The 20068-nt window shown below is 34.1% G+C and overlaps 1 protein-coding gene across 1 annotated transcript; it reads left to right on the top strand.

Moving 5' to 3' along the window:
* The first annotated feature begins 13044 nt into the window (after positions 1–13044).
* Positions 13045–13623, top strand: LOC131039764 (uncharacterized). Its single transcript, XM_057972598.1, has one exon. The coding sequence runs from the start codon at positions 13045–13047 to the stop codon at positions 13621–13623; it is 579 nt and encodes a 192-aa protein (XP_057828581.1).
* The last annotated feature ends 6445 nt before the right edge of the window (positions 13624–20068 follow it).

The raw sequence follows: 20068 nt of genomic DNA, 5'->3' as shown, positions 1-20068 counted from the left end.
ATTGAGAATGTGTAAATTTAGTGTGTATTTCTATTTGAAAATCTATGTAAAAGTTTTCTTAACATTTTTACATGTATATACAAGTTTTTGTTTTTATGTGATACAAGATATATATGATAACATATGCAACATTTGTTAAGATTATGTATTTCTTTTTTTAAATTTTGAAAGTAAAATTTTATTTCATTTGTATTTTAAACTTTTACAATTATTTGTGTATAGTTTATATATGGTCTATTCATATATATGTATATGTGTCTTTTCATATATATAAACAAAATATAAAACTAATTAATTTTTAAAGAATTTTGAAGATTACAGATTTTACTTTCTAAAATTACTAATTTATAGAAATGAAAGAATTTTTAATTATTTTAGTTTATATTTTAATAAGAAGATATTTGTACTATTTTATTTTATATTTTAAAAGGAAGATTTAGACTCACACCATGTAGATGCCTACACCACGAGCTTACTATTAAAACAGTTATCTTTTGATAGAATTTTAATTTTAAAAAATGTAGTTTGTTAAATCAAAATTAAAATAAAATTAGTACAAAACAAATTAAATTAAGTGAATTGTAACTTTGATTAGTGTAATGCCCTGCCACGAAACCCTAAAGGAAACAACTACAAACACTCAAAAAGAGTGCAAATAATTTTTTTTTAATAATAACGCACTAATGTACAAGATATACATTGCAATAGAAGTTACACAAGTGGAAGACTTAACACAAACTCCTAAAGGGTTTCCAACAAAGATTACTCGATTAATCCAATGAACATTAAGGTGTATTAACCCAATTAACAATGAGATTGATTAAACCTATTCATGATAGAATGATTACCATATTAACATAACAAATAAATTCCATAAGAGATTAAACTAAGCATGACTGAATATATACAAATGCCATTAGTTTCATTACATCACTAAAGTTACATTCATCATAATCCATATTACCACTTTTATTTATAACTTAATACATCCAATTAAGATTAATATCACCTAAATTACATTATACATTTTAACTATAATAACATTCATACATCCAAAATTAAAAGGAACCATATGAACACATACACCATACAACACCAATTGATATCGGAGTTAACCCCTAATGGGCTACATCTCTAGGTCGGCTTCAAGTGCAAGACTATTCTAATAAATAAAAGATGAAAAATACATAAAGTTTATATCAGTTACAACCATCCATCAAGCATACATAAACAAATGATATGTAGGACCACATAGGGTCCAAGAGATACATTAATGATCTAATAAGAACAAAAGGACCCATCTAAAACATGGAATAAAGTAAATACAAAATAAAAATAGGACCACCTACAAGGTTAATCCATTGCAAGAAGGCACAATCAAAATACCCAATGGAAAGTGGCACTACCACCCGACCATGTGGCCCAAAAAGGAACCACTCATTTGTGCTAGGAGATAGTACTAAGGCCCTCAAACAAGCCATGACAAAGCATCACATGGTCTCACATATACATCAGGTACTCACACAAGGAATAAGAATACAAGCATGACTCTCACAAGAGTGCTCCAAGTAAAGCCAACACATGACTATACACTAGTGAACATAATGGAAGAATGTCATCGCATAGCTAGTATGGATTACGTTGGAAGGCCTCCATAGTGCCCGGCCCCCATCCAAGGTTACCCTAGTAGCCTCTACCAAACCTTCGGCCCCCATCCATGTCTCATGTGGACCCAAAAAACCTTTCATGAACAGAAGGTAGTTGGTTTGCCATTCAAGACCTTCCCACTGCATCTTGAGTTTGTACTAGCACTCAACCATGAACAGGGCATAATTTATCTTGATTAATGTTTGTAGCACCCAACCTCCCATTTTTTAATTAATTTATCACTTACTACTCGACTTTCAATGGGTTATCATGTTACCTCTTTGGGCACGATCCCCACTCGAAAGCCACTCTCCTTTTTACACACTACACAACCTCCGAAGAACCCCATGGAAAATCACGAAATCCAACCAACATAAGGAGTTCAAAAAGAAAAACTGAAGGACAACTTGATTAAATAAACCTTCTACCAAGGTTAAATCAATTGGAGGTGTGAAACAAACAATTGGTCTATCCAAAAAATAAGACCAAAACCACAATAAGGTAAGTACAACCACAAGCAAAACTTAACCCAATCAACTTGCACAATAAACTTAAAATTAACAACATGCCATCATGACACAAAAATGACTCTTACAAATCAGTACCAAAAATCCACCAAGCAGAGTAAAACTCAAATGAATACACTTGCACTCTAAATCATCCATGTTAAGGAATCAAAACAATCACTCAAAATATATTTAAAAGCCGATAACTAACTGGAGCTATTTCAATAACTTACTCTTTCATGATAATAAAATCCACATTAGGGAATAACACATCAAAAGGGTCCAAGTAAACATACACCCCAAATAAATTTTCTCAATACTTGATTTTAAACCACACACCTTAAAGGAATAACAACAACTCGTATCCTAATTAAACCATCATTTATAAACAAATATATAATCATTTCAATTTAAGCCAATTTGGCTATAACAAATACCATTTGAATTCAAATTTCAAATTAATGACAGTAACATTTAAAATAATTTTGAAAACTAAATTCAATATTTAAATCAAAATAACCTTTTCCAAATTAAAATCATTTCGACTAACAAAATTGATGGTTATTCCTATAGCCTTTGTTTTCACAAAATCATTTACTATTATATCCAATAAAATTTAACATTCTCTCCATATTGCTAATTCAAAATACATAGTATAAAAAAATATAAATTATTACGCATTGCACAGGAAATAATATCTACTATGATTTTGTTTTGACTGAGTTTTTTTTTGAGTTTTTTTGAGTTTTTTTTTACTCAAAAAAAACTCATGGCAACAATGCATTTACAGCATATGTATTCAACTACTCAATTGGTCCTAATGCTAGGAGAATGGATTAGATTCAATCCACAAATGAAATTTTCATAGATAATATCATTATTCCACATGATAATTTCACATTTAAAACATCAGATTCACATATTCAAAAAGTCTAAAGAGACCATAACCAAGTTTTGGAGGCCATCCACCATTGATGGACATCAAAAAACTCAAAAAAATAAAAAATTAAAATTCCTTAAAACCCATTGGTTGATGGGTGACCAACATCACACTTTTGAAATAAAATTCACTTTCTAGGGATACATAAATATTTGGGCAGCATTTCCCCAAAACAACTCTCATTTTTAAAAAAAGTTAAAACATACAAATTCATATCTAAACTAAAATCTGAAATTCAAGTTGCAAAAAGGTTCTAAATCCATTTGCTATCCATTTGCAACAACAATTACACAATTTCATAAAGAATCAGGGGGGAGATATCTAATAAACTCACCTTCAAGTTGAAGAATTTCAAAATGAAACATGGAGCCAAAGACTCTGAAAGAACTCATGAAACCCAACTAGCAACAAGAGTTTTCCTGCTCGAATCCAACAAGCTCCTACCCAAAAAATCTCTCCAAGCAAATCCTTCCCAATCAAAATTTCAAAAATCCATTCTAGGGTTGGAAATCCCCAAAATTTAGAAAACAATACGAATTGTTCAAAAATGCATAACACATATTTAATTCCACCATATGGTAATAAATAAATACTCTAATTATGATAGCTTAATAGAATTTGATTTATCAATTTATAAAAACAATGGTCTTATTTTTTTATTTTTTTTAAACAATTACTCAAGCCAAATATAATTTAACTTTCACCAATAGTTCAACATTCACTCTAACTTAGACAATTAAAAATAATCAATTAATTAATTAACCACAAAAATGATTCTAATATAATTTATTCTTAATTCCCTTTAATCAACACGACATATATTAAATTCTCATTAACTACTCAAGAAGAGAATAATTAAACACACAAAACGTATAACACACAACACTCAACTGAAACCAAAATAGAATATGACCCACATACCAATGTTGAAAAAGCGGCCTCCTTGGCGAACCAATAGGTCAAACAAAAGATAAATGATGCTCACAATTGAGCAAGGCTAGGGATGACATTAGGACCTTAGAACTATCTCCTCCACTTCCATTAGGTTAATTAGCTATGCTCCAACCTATGGAACCAAGTGGAGACAATGCCTCGTACCTATACGATACTTGTACCTGCAATTTCTTGCATCAATGAACCACATATGCATATATATACAAACATAGTAGACACATCAGTGAAGGAGAATCATGATGTTCCCTATCTCACGGAAGTGAGTGAAGGAAAATCATCTCCTCGCACCCCATACACTTTCACACAACATGCCAACATATACATAAAGCAACTCGCATGTAAAGTAAATGTGTTAGTCCATCATTAATAACACATAAATAGACTTAACATTTAATAATATATAAAGTACAATGCAAAAGAAGAGTTTACAACTACTCATCAATAAGAAATAATGTAAATTCAATATCTATTCCTCAATGTACAATAATGCATAATCATATGCATCTTATCACATTCCCAAGCATAACACCAAAATAACATGCCACAATCACAATAAATCAACCATCCATGTTAGCCACAGAAAAGCCAACCTTGGTCAATGAGGTCAAAATTATATTTTATTTATAACTTCATACATCAAATTAAGATTAATATCACCTAAATTACATTATATATTTTAACTAAAATACCATTCATTAATCCAAAATTAAAAGGAACCAGATGAACAAATACACCATACAACACAAATTGATATCGGAGTTCACCCCTAATGGGCTACATCTCTGCGTTTGTGTCAAGTGCAAGACCATTCTAATAAATAAAAGATGAAAAATACATAGTTTATATCAATTACAACCTACCATCAAGGCGTATATAAACAAATGATACATATGACCACATAAGGTTCAAGAGATACATGAATGATCTGATATGAACAAAAGGATCCATTTGAAACATGGAATGAAGTAAATACAAAATAACAACTGGAGAACTTACAAGGCTAATCCATCGCAAGAAGGCACGATCAAAATACCCAATGGAAAGTTGCACTACCACCCGACCATGTGGCCCACAAAGGAACCACCCCTCCATGCTAGGAGATAGTACTAAAGCCCTCAAACAAGCCACAATAAAGGATCACATGATGTCACATGTACATCAGGTACTCACACAAGGAATAAGAGTACAAGAATGACTCTCACAAGAGTGCTCCAAGTAAAGCCAATGCATGACTATACACTAGTGAACATAAGGGAAGAGTGTTATCGCATAGCTAGTATGGATTACCTTGGTAGGCCTCCATAGGCCCTGACCCCCATCCCGGGTTATCTTGGTAGCCTCTCCTGAACCTTCATCCCCCATCCATGTCTCATGTAGACCCAACAAACCTTTCGTGAAGACAAGGTAGTTGGTTTTCCATTTTGTGCCTTCCCACTGCATCCTAAGTATGTACTAATACTCAACCATGAGCGGGGCACAATTTATATTTATTAATTTTTGTAGAACCCAACCCCCCATTTTTTAATTAATTTATCACTTATTACTCAAATTTCGATGGGTTATCATGCTACCTCTTTGGGCGTGACCCCCACTCGAAAGCCACTCTTCCTTATCACAATACACTACCTCAAAAGAACCCCAAGGAAAATCACAAAATCCAACCAACATAAGGAGTTCAAAAAGAAAAGCTGAAGGACAACCTGATTAAACAAACCTTCTACCAAGGTTAAATCAATTGGAGGTGTGAATCGAATAATTGGTCTATCCACAAAACAAGACCAAAACCACAATAAGGCAAGTACAACCACAACCAAAAGAACCCAATTAACTTGCACAATAAAATTACATTCAACAACATGCCATCATGAAAAAAAAATGACTCTTACAAATCAACACCAAAAATCCACCAAGTAGAGTAAAACTCAAATGAATATACTTGTACTCTAAATTACCCATGTTAAGGAATCATAACAATCACTCAAAATATACTTAAAAGCTAATGTCAACTAATTGTAGCTATTTCAATAACTGACTCTTTTATGATAATAAAATCCACATTAGGGAATAACACATCAAAAGGGTCCAAGTAAACATACACCCCAAAATAACTTTACTCAATACTTGATTTTAAACCACACACCTTAAAGGAATAACAACTCGTAGCCTAATTAAACATCATTTATAAACAAATATATAATCATTTCAATTTAAGCCAATTTGGCTATAACAAATGCCATTTGAATTGGAATTTCAAATTAATGACAATAAAATTTAAAATATTTTTGAAAACTAAATTCAATATTTAAATCAAAATAATCGTTTCCAAATTAAAATCATTTCGACTAACAAAATTGATGGGTATTCCTATAGCCTTTGTTTTCACAAAATCATTTACTATTATATCCAATCAAATTTTAACATTCTCTTCATATTGCTAATTCAAAATATATAGTATAAATATGTATTTATATATTCAATACTAAACTGATATTTCTTTTAAAAACCAAATTTCTTCTAACACCATTTTCCAAATAAAAATTACAAATTATATACATATTTTTAAAATGAATTAAAAATAATATTAAATATTACACATTGCATAGGAAATAGCATTTACTGTGATTTTGTTTTGACTGAGTTATTTTTTATTTTTTTTACACAAAAAAAAATCATGGCAACAATGCATTTCCAGCACATGTATTCAACTACTCAATTGACCCTAACGTCAGGAGAAAAGATCTAATTCAATCCACATGGTTTGAATTTTCTTTCAACTGAGATTTCATTTTTTTCACAAAACAACCACTACACAAATAAACACAAAGTAGCTATATTATACAAATTATTTTTGTCTAAAGGATGGTTAAAACCATATCATTTTATCTGCGTAAAATCTGTTGTACTAAAAACAATGCCCAACATAAAGCTTGACATACACAAAATGCTTCTTGACTATTTTGAGCTTCTTTGTGGGTTTCCTATTTGTAGGAGCTATGCATTTAGAAACCTGCAAAATTAACAATATGAAAATTGGTAAAAATATAAATCAGCTATCCACTGCAAACAAAGGTTTGAAATGAATAACAACTAAATTGCACAATATAGTGGCAGAAAAAGGAAAGCAGATGATGCACAAAACCAAATGTTTCTTCCATAGTGTTAGCATAGTTGTGGGAAAATTGTTGTCTCTAATAATAGTGTTTTTAGGTGTAATGCAACAAGATAAGCTCATGTCATTGAAGTATTTGGAGTGCTCATCCACCAAAACTACATGATTGGATGGAAATAAAATAGAAGTAAGTCTTATAGACTTAGGGTATGTTATGTACAATTACAACTGTAAGTACTAATTGTTATCGGCATGTTCAAATCAAAGAATGAAACAACATCAAAAATAAAAAATGACTTTCATCTAGGTGGTAAATTGTTGTTAAAATTACAACTGTGCATTTTCAAATCAAAGAATGAAACAACATCTAAAATGGAAAATGATTGTCATCTAGTCGGTAAATTTTTGTTTAGGGCATAGACTATGAAGAAAAAAGAAATTTGTAAAACGTTTCAAAATCTATACCTAATACTAATAATAGCCTAGATGAAGATTGCAAAGAGAACTAACCACTTCAAGAAAGTGAGACATCAAAGAAGAGGGCCTCAAGAAAGGAACCAATCAAAACATTAATCCTAAGTTAGTGAGAAACTTCAAAACAAGATGTTTTCAAAGGAGAAGATAAGAAAGAGTCTCATATCATTAATAAACTTCAAAACAAGATAGTAGAAAGATAGTTTAGGATGTAGTTCAATATTAATAATACCAAGTTTAGTAATAGTTGAACTACATCATAAATTATCCTTCTACTATCTACACATGGACCTCCAACCCCTCTCTCTCTATATATATATTAATAAAAAACAAGCCCACAAAGTACTTTGCATCAAGAAGGTACTTCATAGCAAAGAAAAAAGATCTGCCCTTCCTATCAATATTGTTATATTAGCTTCACAAAATTATGGTAATTTTATAGTTATTCTGAGATCTAGAATGACCTTTTGCAAGTCTAATTCCTTGCATTACTACTTCTAAATGCTGCGTTCTTGATCCCTTGTTTCGTGAAGATTATTAATCTTAAAAATAAGATAATAAGAGTTGAATTTGTTTTAAGAGTTATATTGTTTAAGATGTTATTATATTATGTAATTCGAGGAATTATTTTTGATAAAGATAAATGGGTTTTACATGGACCCGAAACCAAAAGTTTTACAAAAGCCAACCATTAGCCAAATAGACATAAACCAATAGCAAAACAGGGGAGAGCCCCAGAATAGTCACACACACAACAAGACAAAACATGTTTAGGCCTTGAATAGAAGTTTTGACAAAGATGGCTCATGTACCCATTACTCCCTTGGACTATTCTATCTAGGGCACTCTATCTATCTCTCTATATCAATGGCCCCTCCCCCAGCTCCATCTCTATATAGATGACACTCAGATGTTATTGACCAAATTCTTATAGTTGAGGATTTTTAGCCAATTAGACTCCTATTGATTGACTTGTAAGTGCTCCAAAATTTGTATTGTCAAAGTAATTGAATGGAATATTTGTAGTTGTGATTTTATTAGCTGATGTTACCATGCCCATTCTTGGAATCATCGTGGTTGGTAGATTCTTTCCCTTCTATTGACTATTGTGTTTCTTTAAATAAGCTATTTACATTTGTTGTTTTTCTCAGTAACTTCAAATCAAGAAAAGAAGGCACTCTATTCATGATTCCTAGATGTGAAATAATTATCACTTTCCTAGCCTATAGTGAAAAAATAAGTGAAAATAGGATTTCTCTGTCTGGTCACTATTGGATTTGACTGTACCTTGGAACACATTCTCCATTCTCTACAAGAGATTTTTCTGTAGGTTTACACTTGGTGAGGGAGATTGTTTGACATCAGCACAATACTTCCCTAGACTTTGGTGTTTACTAACCAGAATATGATGGATGTATATGTTATGTATGGGAGACTGTGATGTGTATTTCTATTTCTTGTGTGTGATGGATGTATGCATATATATATATGATCAATTTGTATATATTTACAACAACAGAACAAATAAAAAAAACAAGAATTAATAATAAATATCAAATTAGAAAATACATCATATATAAAAGCATTAACACTAATTAAACTTTATTGATTGATGTGGATAGTGTGTAAAACATACAAAACTCTTGTGAATCACAAAAAAATAGATTCTAGTAGATTCAGAGAGAACTAGTTAAACTTAATTATAGAGTAGAAAAAAGAAGCATTTGCGTAGTCTTCTGTAGATATTTATGTACGGAATAAGGTTAAGATATATAAAATCTTTTGCTTCATGCTTTATGCACTTTTTGTTGAGAACAAAAATCTACCTCAGAACCAATTGTCATATGTCTTGTTCTTATTTGTTTGCAAAGTAAATATATATGATACATGTAACAACAAAAATAACTAAACTTCATTAATTTAACAGATCATGATATGTAAATCATATTAGCCAAGTAGATAAAGTTTCCTATTCTAATGTTGTAAGTTATAGGCTAATAATAAGTTTAAAATTTGTACAGGAGAATCTTCAGAGAAGATGGTGATTCCTCCACCTCCATGTAGAATTGTAAAGTATTCAAAGCCATATGTTTTAAAGATGAATTTGTCCAACAAAGTCGTCACAACTCAAATTTTTAATGAGCCATTTAAGAATCAGCCACAGTAAATAACATTATTTATAACTAATATATGTTGTGTTTTCATTAGTAGAAAAACTTTCAAAATATTTAGCTGAATGGAGGAAAAGAAACTCTCTTTTTATAGATTGATTGTAGACTCTAAATTAATATTTGTTTCTCTATATATATAATAATTAAAATAACTTTTTAATTATTTATTTGACAGAGTATTCGTATTTTATTTTATAGATTAATGACCAAGGGAATGCATTGGTTGAGAAGAAAATGGCAGAAGAAGAATAGAAGCTTTCTGAATCAAGATGTCATGATAATGCAGAGGTAGCAACTGCGCAAATCAATCCTTCACTCGACGTTATTCAAACACCTGTCATTGCGGTTGGGTATGCCTTGGACATAGTTCCTGCAAGATAACAATTATACCCCACAAATGATGTAAAAAAAGACGCCATCTGTTATTATGTCACTCTTCCTATGAGTGAATAAACAATATGCCTTTGTAAGTTGGTTCCAAAATATCTCATAAAACATATGCACTGAGGTGTGACGCTAATCCCATCTTAATTAGCTGGAGACATAAAGTAAAAAAGAGATTAAAACCTCCTATCAGGTGAGTTGGAAGGGAGCAATGAACAATCTCCCTATCATTAAAAGGGAGATCGGATTAGTAAAATATACTTTAAAATAGGGAAAGTGAGCTACAGGGTTGTGACACATCACATTCTCACTGAATATGAAATAACCAAAAAAACTCTAAAGATAAAAGAATATTATGAAACAACACACAAAATTGTGACAAGTGTCGCAATCTCATTAAGCACAAAAATGAGATGAAATTAACAGGAACAAATCATGTGTGGGGATGATGAAGCAACACTACACATGGGGCCCATCTTCTTACCTGGAGGATAATAGATCAAAACAAGCTCAAAAGGGTTACCGAAATTGAGCCAAGGGGCACATAAAGTGAGATGACAACACATGTTGCCATATCTTTTACTCTGGGGAACTACAAACAGTGAAATAGATCTTTAAACCCAAGGAAATGCCAAATGTAAGTGCATCAATAAATATACTAAATAAAGTTTTGTTGGCGGAATAAACAGAGACAAATCATAGAGATATCATGAAACTCGAGGTAAAGATCTCAGCTCAACCAAGCTTAAGGAAATCCGTGATGAATATAAACAATTACCACAATAATGTAAGATTCAATTCCCTAAAATAAATAATTATTTTACATTATAAGTTTTATATTATAAAATTAGTGGACCCAATCATGCAAATGCCTAAAACAATATATTAAGTTGTGATTAAATAATAATAATGATAATAGTTGCCATTTTCTTTAGAATTGCATTCGAATGGATGTTTTATCAGTAGCTCAAAGATAGTGCTACAAGCTGAAAATTTAATCAAAGGGCAACGGAGTGGCTTGCACTTGAATTTAGTTTAACTCTAGGTTGGATATGTCTTTGGGCTATAGCTGGTGTTATGTGCATTGACAATATGAATTTATTTGATTGAATAAATTGGGTTGGCTGGAGCCTCCTGATCTTGTTTTTAAAGATTGCAAATATGCCCACTCACTTCTTTTTTGTACTATAAATGTCCAGCTATAGTTTTTGATATATGTCCTTCCTTTAGCTCTCCTTTTTCTCTAAAATATTTGAGCTTTTAGCAAGGTATGCTAACGGAACAGTAACTGTCTCTGTGTAGCGTCAACGGACATGCTCCTATTGGAGATTTATATATTCAAATCAGTATTATAAATACTCTCACATAATTAGATGGAACAATTATAACACTGATACCCAGGCTCGGCATCTCATGTGAAAGCAGCGACACTTTAATTGCACCATGATGGGTGTGGTGTGACTGTTTAATAGTAGGGCAGCCAGTTTCATCTAGAAAAAAAAAACCACATACACAATAATTGCTCTGTATCTAGAGAAACCAAATCGAGACTGATATTCATTTCCCTTTCTAACCCTAGAATATGCTTGAGTAGTCCAATTTGACAGACGCTATGGATTGTATTGAACAAAACATGTTAATTTTTTTAAGAAACATGCCAAATCAGTGCTTTAAGTTGTTGAATGGGGAAAACATTTCAGGCAAATCCTGTGGTCTTATTGTCAACGGGAGCTTATCGCAATGCTTTTGTGCAGAGAAAAAAGACCTAAGTTAAATTAACGAAACCGAAACTAAATTAACGCACACAGATTTCCTTGAACATAGGGACAAGCACAGCCATTCAAAACAAATTGCATAAGGATTTTTTGTTCTATACGGACACTGAGCTCTCTCCCGCTATGTCACAACTAAGAAATGCAAAGTCTCCAGTGCAATTTTCTCTCCTCCAATTTTCTGTCCTCTTCACGACAAATCAGAATGAATTCGCTTCAATTCGTGGAAAAGCATCAATCAGTGTTTTCATGTTAGGCAGGAGTCCAAAACAGGGGAACCGATTCGAAACCCTAACTCAACAGTCATATTTAAATGCAATGAACAAAAAGAAGTTGCATCAAAACAAAATAAATTAAAAGGCAAACCTGAAATTGTTCGGATCTTGTCTTGTTTTAGTCACTGCTCGACAATAATATAAAATACGTTCATGGCGGTGCCAGACAGATTGCAGAGCAGTAGTTGGGTGGTATTGAACGCGTGGTCTGTGGGAAGCACCTGGACGGATATCAATTTCCAGTCATGCGTGGGGTAACCAGGTCAGGTGCACGGCGTGTTGTTGATAACCATAGCCCACTGTGGCTAGATGAAAATGCATTTTTTTTTTGGCTCGCAAAACAGTTTGACACGAACATCCGCACACGAACATCCGCAGGAAAAGCTCGACCGCAACAGGAAATGACGAGTTCGCGGCGTGAGACTCTTTCCCGACGTGGGCTACTCCCAAGAGGAATAGCCTATTGACTAAAAATAAATAAAAATAATAATAATAATCTAAAATAATCATTAATTATAAACATCTAAAAATAAATCACTTAACTTTAAGAATTCTGATTTTAAAAATATTTCGAAACAATATTTAATAATAAATTTTCAAGTTCTTTATAAAGATAAGCGGTGAAAAGTTATGCCTAAATTAACTAGTGTTTGGATCAACGGCTAACCTGTTTTGACGAGTCGCGAGAAGAAACTATCGCTGACCCTTCATTCACTACATATTCTCACAGAACTGCAACCCATTCCACAAATTCACATACCAAATTGAAAATCAGCTCAGTGCTAATTGGATAAAGGCGGTGAACTGAAGAAATGCAAATGCAGGAGGAGAAGAAAATGGGTTGCAGGGAGAATGAACTTGCAGAGTGGTGCAAAACCCTGGAATGCCGCATGGGGGATTTACGTATCGAAGCCACCAAGTTATTCATACAAGCAAATTGTTTTATGGAACGTGAAGCTCTCCCTCGTCGTCTGCAACAGCTTAACAGCCTTCACGATTCATTGTATTCTGAATTTCTCCTGATTGAAGTTCACGAGGATCGACTCCCTGCTGATATTCGGTGGTTACGTGGCGTCTTCAATACCTTCGATTCTATTCTGAAAAGTATCGTCAAGATAATGGAGAATGAAAGGAAGGCGAAAGAATTGGTAGAGGGACTCCCCATTGTAACAGTTTCAGATTTTCATGTGGATGATGGACTTTTCTGTGGAGTTTGTAGGGATGATTTTATTCTGGAGGAAGAGGTTCGAGAAATTCCTTGTATGATCCGACACATATTTCATTCTCACTGTATTTGGCCATGGCTTGAGGATCACAATACTTGTCCCATCTGTACCACGCCATTCTTTACGGCCAATGAGCCAAAAATACTAGGAGAGGATCGAGTGTAGAGTGTGCATTGAAAGAATTAGTGAAAGCTATATTACATGTAGTGAATGCTTCATCTTATTCAAATTTGGTTTTTAAATGTACCATTCTGTCATGTAAACTGAGCATAGATTTGAATCAAATTGATGAAAATTTAAATTTGGAAATTTATAAAACCAAAGAAATGTTGTGACTACTACTTCCTTTTTAAGTATTGTAATTTAGTTATTGAATAGTTATAACCACAATTACTATTTATTCTTGATTTTGACTTTAATCATAATTATAATAAATAATAGTAATAGAAATTATAATTATAATTTAATCATTGTATAAAATTAAGATTATAATTAATATTTTATTTAAAATCATTTTAATTAATTATCATTTTGTTTAAAATTTCAAATAATTATAAATTAAAAAAATAATTAATTAAAACTAGAGTTATAGTATAATTGATTAAAATATTTATAATGATAAATTATATTAATATTAATTTTAAATATTATAATTATATTTAATATAAAATATAATATTAGCTTACTCATTCTTATTATTTTAAACTGTCAAATTATTTTATATATGATTATGTAAGCTAATTTAATATGATTATATTCACTTCAAATTTACCTCTTTATAGGGAAGTTGTATCTGATGACTAAATGCCAATTTGATTATAGCCTTTCGAATAATATGATTGGGTGTAAATATAAGTAAAGTAGTTAAATGTGGAATCTTACCCGATTTTACAACACATTTGAATATGTACCAATAAAAAATGAGCACACAAAATAAATATTACAATAAAACAATGTTGGTAGATCAAAAATTTAAAATGAATTCATGTAATGTGACACTTAAAAATACTCTTCAAATAATACAATGGAATGTATTTTATTGCAAATTATTATATTACGTTTGGAATAATGTGAATAATAATAATTAATAAATATTAACTTTCTCTTAAAACTATATTAAAAATTGAGCTTTCAAAATATTTAGTTTGTGATAGAAAAAAATTAGATATGATTTATTATATAAAGAATTGAGTTAATAAAGATTAAATTTAAATTTGTTGAATGTAAATAAAAAGGATTAAGATTTAAATTATATATGGTGGAGTGTTATAATAGAAAAAAAATTTATATTAAAGATCAAGGGAGAACAGAACAAAAAGATAGCTGTCACTTCCACATGACAGCAGAAACAAAAACTAAACTAGAGTGAGAGTTTGAGACCGCACAACAGTGCACGATCAAAAAGTTTGAAACTATCCAATAGAGAAATTACAAGAAAACAACAGATAAGCTAGGACAGGATGCCATCAATGGCCTCCACCCAAGTCATCCACCCTTGCATTCCCTATTAGTTCTAACTTCATTGTTCAACCTCTTGAGCACCTCCTCAAAGGATGAGAGGTTGTCCCTATTGCGTCTCCATTCGTACCCATCTTTCATCTCATAGATGAACATGGTGGTGTGCCCGTCTTTCAGGAACCTCAACAACTTATTCCTTTCAACGTTTATGGTAAGAGTAACCTGCATAGCAATTTTAAAGAATATGAGTCTTCAAAAAGATTCAGTAAGGGCCCTGGTTTGACCATCAAACCTCTCAGCATTCCTAATCTTCCATATATACTTGAGGATATTAGCAGATAAAATAAACCAGAAAATATCAGCATCTTTCTTTAAGCCATGAATATAACTCAAGATAACTTCCATCGTATTCATAAGGTTAGGGATAAAAAAACCAAACATTAACCAGATCTCCTTAGCAATGGAGCAGTCAAAGAAGATATGTCACCCAATATCAGGGAGTTTATAGATAGAACAAAGATCAAAAGCAACACAACTCCTTTTTAGAGGGAGCCTATTCAGCAACAACAACCATTTAAAGCACTTGAGTTTTGGTTCAATCAAACTTTTCCAGAGCCTACTAAAGATTTTCTACCATTGTAGAACAGAAAGGTTAGAATACCATAACATATTAGCATGATTGATAATAGAGGAATCAGAGTTTAGAATAGCATATATATTTTGTGCCTTAATTTTAGACAAAAGAATACCATCAGCCCACTTAAAAGATAGGAAACTATGCAAGTCCACATAGCAATGCTTAAGCAGTCCAAGATCCACACACGCCTGCTTAATCAAATGGTAGGTCCTTTTTTGAGAGGAAGGAAGGTTGAACTTCAAACTAAGCTCTTCCCAAGAAGGAATATCACCATGCTCCAGAATATCAATGAAGGGTTTAATGCCTTTCTTGGCCCAGGCCCTAGCCGAGCACCCCTGTGTGAGAGCTAGAGGCTTGCTCACATGATGGAGGTTCCACCATATGGATCTCTTGTATCTAATATGTTCCCAGGCCTTTCAAATAGACCTAAAGATAGAGGAGCCTTGGACAGAGATAGGGAAATCACTAGCCACCAGGTCAGCAAAAGGTAAACCTTTCCAGGAGTTGGCCTTCTTCGGAACAACCCTCTCAATGTTGCTTCTGATTAAAACCTTCCAAGGTTCCTGCCCTTCGAAAGTATGGAAGATCCACTTGGCCACAAGAGAAATAACTTGGGTCCTAAGATCTTTTAACCCAAGGCCACCAAGAGTTTTCTTAATGTGACACCATTTCCAATTAACAACATGCAATTTCCTGTTGCCTTTACCATCTGACCATAGAAACCATCTAACAGCCTTTTAAATCTCAAGGATCTAGTAGTTTCTAAACATCTGAGTAGAGGAATAGTATATATTATAAGATGAGAGGATTTTTTGGCAAACTTGAACTCTACCAGCTAGGGAGAGGAATCTATTGTTCCATTTCTTTAGTTTCTTGTCAATTTTCCCTTTAACCTAGAGCCACATATCCTTCAGGGAGGGGGATATAGAAAATGGGGCACCAAGGTATTTAACAATCTTGGAAGGACCACCCCATTGGTACCCATAGTTATCAAACCAATCCGGGGGATGCTCCCTCCAACTAAGGAAGGTCGACTTGGCCTTAGAGATCTGGGCTCCCGAGATAGAGCCAAACAAATGTAATTTGTGGTTAAGGTGATTCATATTAGCTTTGGTAAGCTCAAGAAAGAGATCTGTGTTATCAGCAAATTGAATGTTGATAAGTTCATTGTCATTAGGGAGCCTAACTCCATTAACTTTGGGGGAGAATGAGCTCTCTCTAAGGAGATAGTATAACGCATCCAAGGCAATAACAAATAGGGCAAGGGCCAGAGGGCATCCCTGATGAATGGAGTGGGAAAGCAAAATAGGAGGTGAGCGGGAGCCATTAACATCAATCTACATGGAAGCATCCTGTAAAAGGACTTTAACATAGGAACAAAACTCCCTAGGAAAACCAAAGGATTCAAGCATTAGGATAATAAAGCCCCATTCCACCCTATCATAGGATTTTTCAAAGTCTAGGAGAAACATAGCAGTGTCTTTCCTAGAGACCTTAGCCTAGTGCATAGCTTCCCAATTGGTAATAAGGTTTTCCAAAATATATCTACCTTTAATGAAATCGGTCTGCGTAGAGCATATGAACTTGGGCAGGATCGTTTCCAGCCTTATACCAAGCATTTTAGCCAAAATCTTATAGGAAACATTGAGAAGAGTAATGGGCCTCCAGTTTTTGATGAGGTCCTTATCCCCATCCTTGGGTAAGAGTTTAATAGTTCTCTTGTTGATAGATCCTCGAAGGGAGCCTTTAAGGACACCCTCATTATAAACATCCAAAAGGTCAGAGCAGATCTAGTCACTATTACCTTTGTAAAATTCAATAGGGAGCCCATCAAGCCCCAGGGCTTTATCATTATGGAGGGAATTGATGGCTCTTTGGATTTCATCAAAAGAGAAGTGACGCTTCAGGAGGTAGGTGTCTTCCTCAATGATCCTTCTAGGAATGATGGCATGAAACTCGATTCTAAGGGTCTTATCCGCCTCAGACTCCTCAGAGGTGAATAGATTTTGGTAAAAGAGAGCAAATGCCTCTTTAATCTTGTCAAGGTCAAAGATCTCATCATTATCAATGATGATTCTATCAATTGTTTCCTGGCTATGTTTATGCCTAAGAGGGTTAAAGAAAAACTTGGAACCTTTGTCACCAAACTGAAACCAGTGGGTGCGGGCCCTAATCATGCCCCCCTTAATCTTGTTTTGCTGGTGTCGTCTAAGAGCATCCCTTGCACTAGCCACATTAGGATCAAGTTTAGGGTTGGAGGGATTTGACTGGACTTCATTTTCCATCTGTAAGAGGTTACTGTTAAGAGTAATTTCCTCAAATCTATAGTCTTTGGCCCTTTTCTGACCAATAGTTTGCAAGAGCTTTTGCCAAGAGTTAATATTAAAGTTCCATCTATCAATATGTGATGCAAGGTGCTTGTTACTTTTATTGGTCAGTCTGACAATTCTAATGGTAGAGAGAACATCTACATCTTTGAGGAGGTTAGTGTTGAGAATGAATTTCTTAGGCCCCAACCTATTGGTGGGAAGAGGATCAGACAATCTGATATGGGCAGAGATAGGGTGATGATCAGATAGAGTAAAGGGGTAGACCACGATAGGGTTACCATGAGCATTAAGGGAAAATGAAAGGAGGTCCTTATTGGCATAAAAATGGTCGAGCTTACAATAGATTTCGTTAGGACCTATTTGGGAGTTACACCATGTGTTCCATAGCCCCTTGGATTCAACATTTTTACCGAGTAGAGGTCAAACAAATTTCTGATATGTTTCATCCTATCCCAATGGGATTTTTTAGAACCCTTCCAACCAAAGGATGTGCCTCCCATTTTGTCCTCGCCATTCTCGACCATGTTAAAATCACCTCCTATGATCCAAGGTATATCAGGAAGGGAGGCAATCCAATCCCAGAGGGCAATTATTTCTTTATAGTCATTAGACGTATAGATGTTATAGATCCCAAAGAGGGTGTTGTTAATACTAATCGAAGCCCAAACAACCCTATTACATGGGGAGCAGCCATCGTGAGTGATGTGATTCGCTCATCTAGGGCTGATGAGCAAACCAACACCACCCCTACCCTTGAGATGGCTAGAGCAGAATTTGATAGAGTCCTTCCAAATGAAGTTTAAATTACCTTCTAGACTAAAATTAATAGATTTTTTCTCCTGAAGCATCAGGAAATCCAGATCTTTATGGGAATCCATGAAACGTTTAATAATCCTCTTCATGTCTAGAGCTTCCAAACCTCTCACATTCCATGAGATGAATTTCATGGTAAACAAGATGGGGTAGTTATGGGCCTTCAGCAGCCAAGAACCTGTTGTCACAAGCAGGGGAACCCTTGTCCTTTTTCTTAGCAGAGTTAGCCTTATTCTTAGACCCCATGGGCCTTCCCCTTCTATTAGGTTTGGGAATGCCATCAGTTTGAACTTCAAGGTCATCTCCAGGTGCATCCTCCTCTAGACTAATACTTCCTGGAAGAGGTTCTTCCAATTCTATCGGTATGACATTCACCTCCGATCGAGGCCCTTGTGAGGAGAACATGCTAGGGGAACAAAAGGCAGATTTTCTAACAACACTAGTGTCAACACTGATGACCTGAGCCATGGCAAAATTTGAGGGCATGCCCCTAGTGGATCCACTGCCGCTATCATTATAGAGGATGGAATTGATTTTCTCAGAGATATTAGCAGAGCCATCACCCTTAATGATACCGCTAGAGCATTTAAGAGGGGTTTCAAAACTGCTAATTATGCTCTTAACCTTAGAGGGGGTGTGAGAAACAATAACCAGGGGAGGATTAAAAGAAGCTCTACCCTTATCCAAAGCCATTTGCTACGCATTCTTCCTTCTGCACTTTTTGGAGTTCATTACGACTTGGTAGCCGTCGTTCGATAAAATAGGGGAGGCGAAATCTCGAGGATGGAGAGGGGGGGTCGCGTTGGAGGGTGGGAGCAGGGGGTTCGAGGTAGGAATGGAAGGTCAGGGTGAATAGCAGGGGCAGATTCCACGGTAGGCTGAGTGGTCTGGACGGAGTGACCGTTGGGGATGGGATTAGGCTTAGTAGCATTCACAGTGGAAGCTCTCTTTCTCAAGATGGGGTAGTTTTTCCTCACATGTTCCTCATTTTTATAGAGGAAGCATGCGTTCAGACCTCCCAAAAATTCCAACCGGCAGGAGAAAGAGTCCTCTGCAATATTGAGATGGAGGGAATTGGACAGGTTAACCCCAAGTAGGATGGAGATGAGTACTTTGGCATCGAGATGGGGAACAAGATGTGGGGTTTCATCCATGCGGATGAATTTGCTAAACGGTTCGACAAGTTGAGGGATGAACTTCCATAAAAAAGGTTGTATATTTTTAATAATTACCCATTTAGGGCTCGAAAGAGCCAAGATTTATTTAAGATTAGCTTCAGGGGACCCACCTAGGGAACGAAAAGCCGTTTTACCCACATTCCAGTATAGTTTATTTAGAACTTCTGATTGCATTTCATGTGATTTGAAAAATA

The sequence above is a fragment of the Cryptomeria japonica genome, chromosome 1 (genome assembly GCF_030272615.1).
Source record: "Cryptomeria japonica chromosome 1, Sugi_1.0, whole genome shotgun sequence".
Taxonomy (NCBI): Eukaryota; Viridiplantae; Streptophyta; class Pinopsida; order Cupressales; family Cupressaceae; genus Cryptomeria; species Cryptomeria japonica.
The sequence above is the reverse complement of the archived record's forward strand: the minus strand, read 5'-3'. Positions and strand labels throughout refer to the sequence as shown.

Coding starts and splice junctions, on each gene's coding strand:
- LOC131039764 (XM_057972598.1), top strand. CDS start 13,045: ATGCAAATGCAGGAGGAGAAGAAAATGGGTTGCAGGGAGAATGAACTT.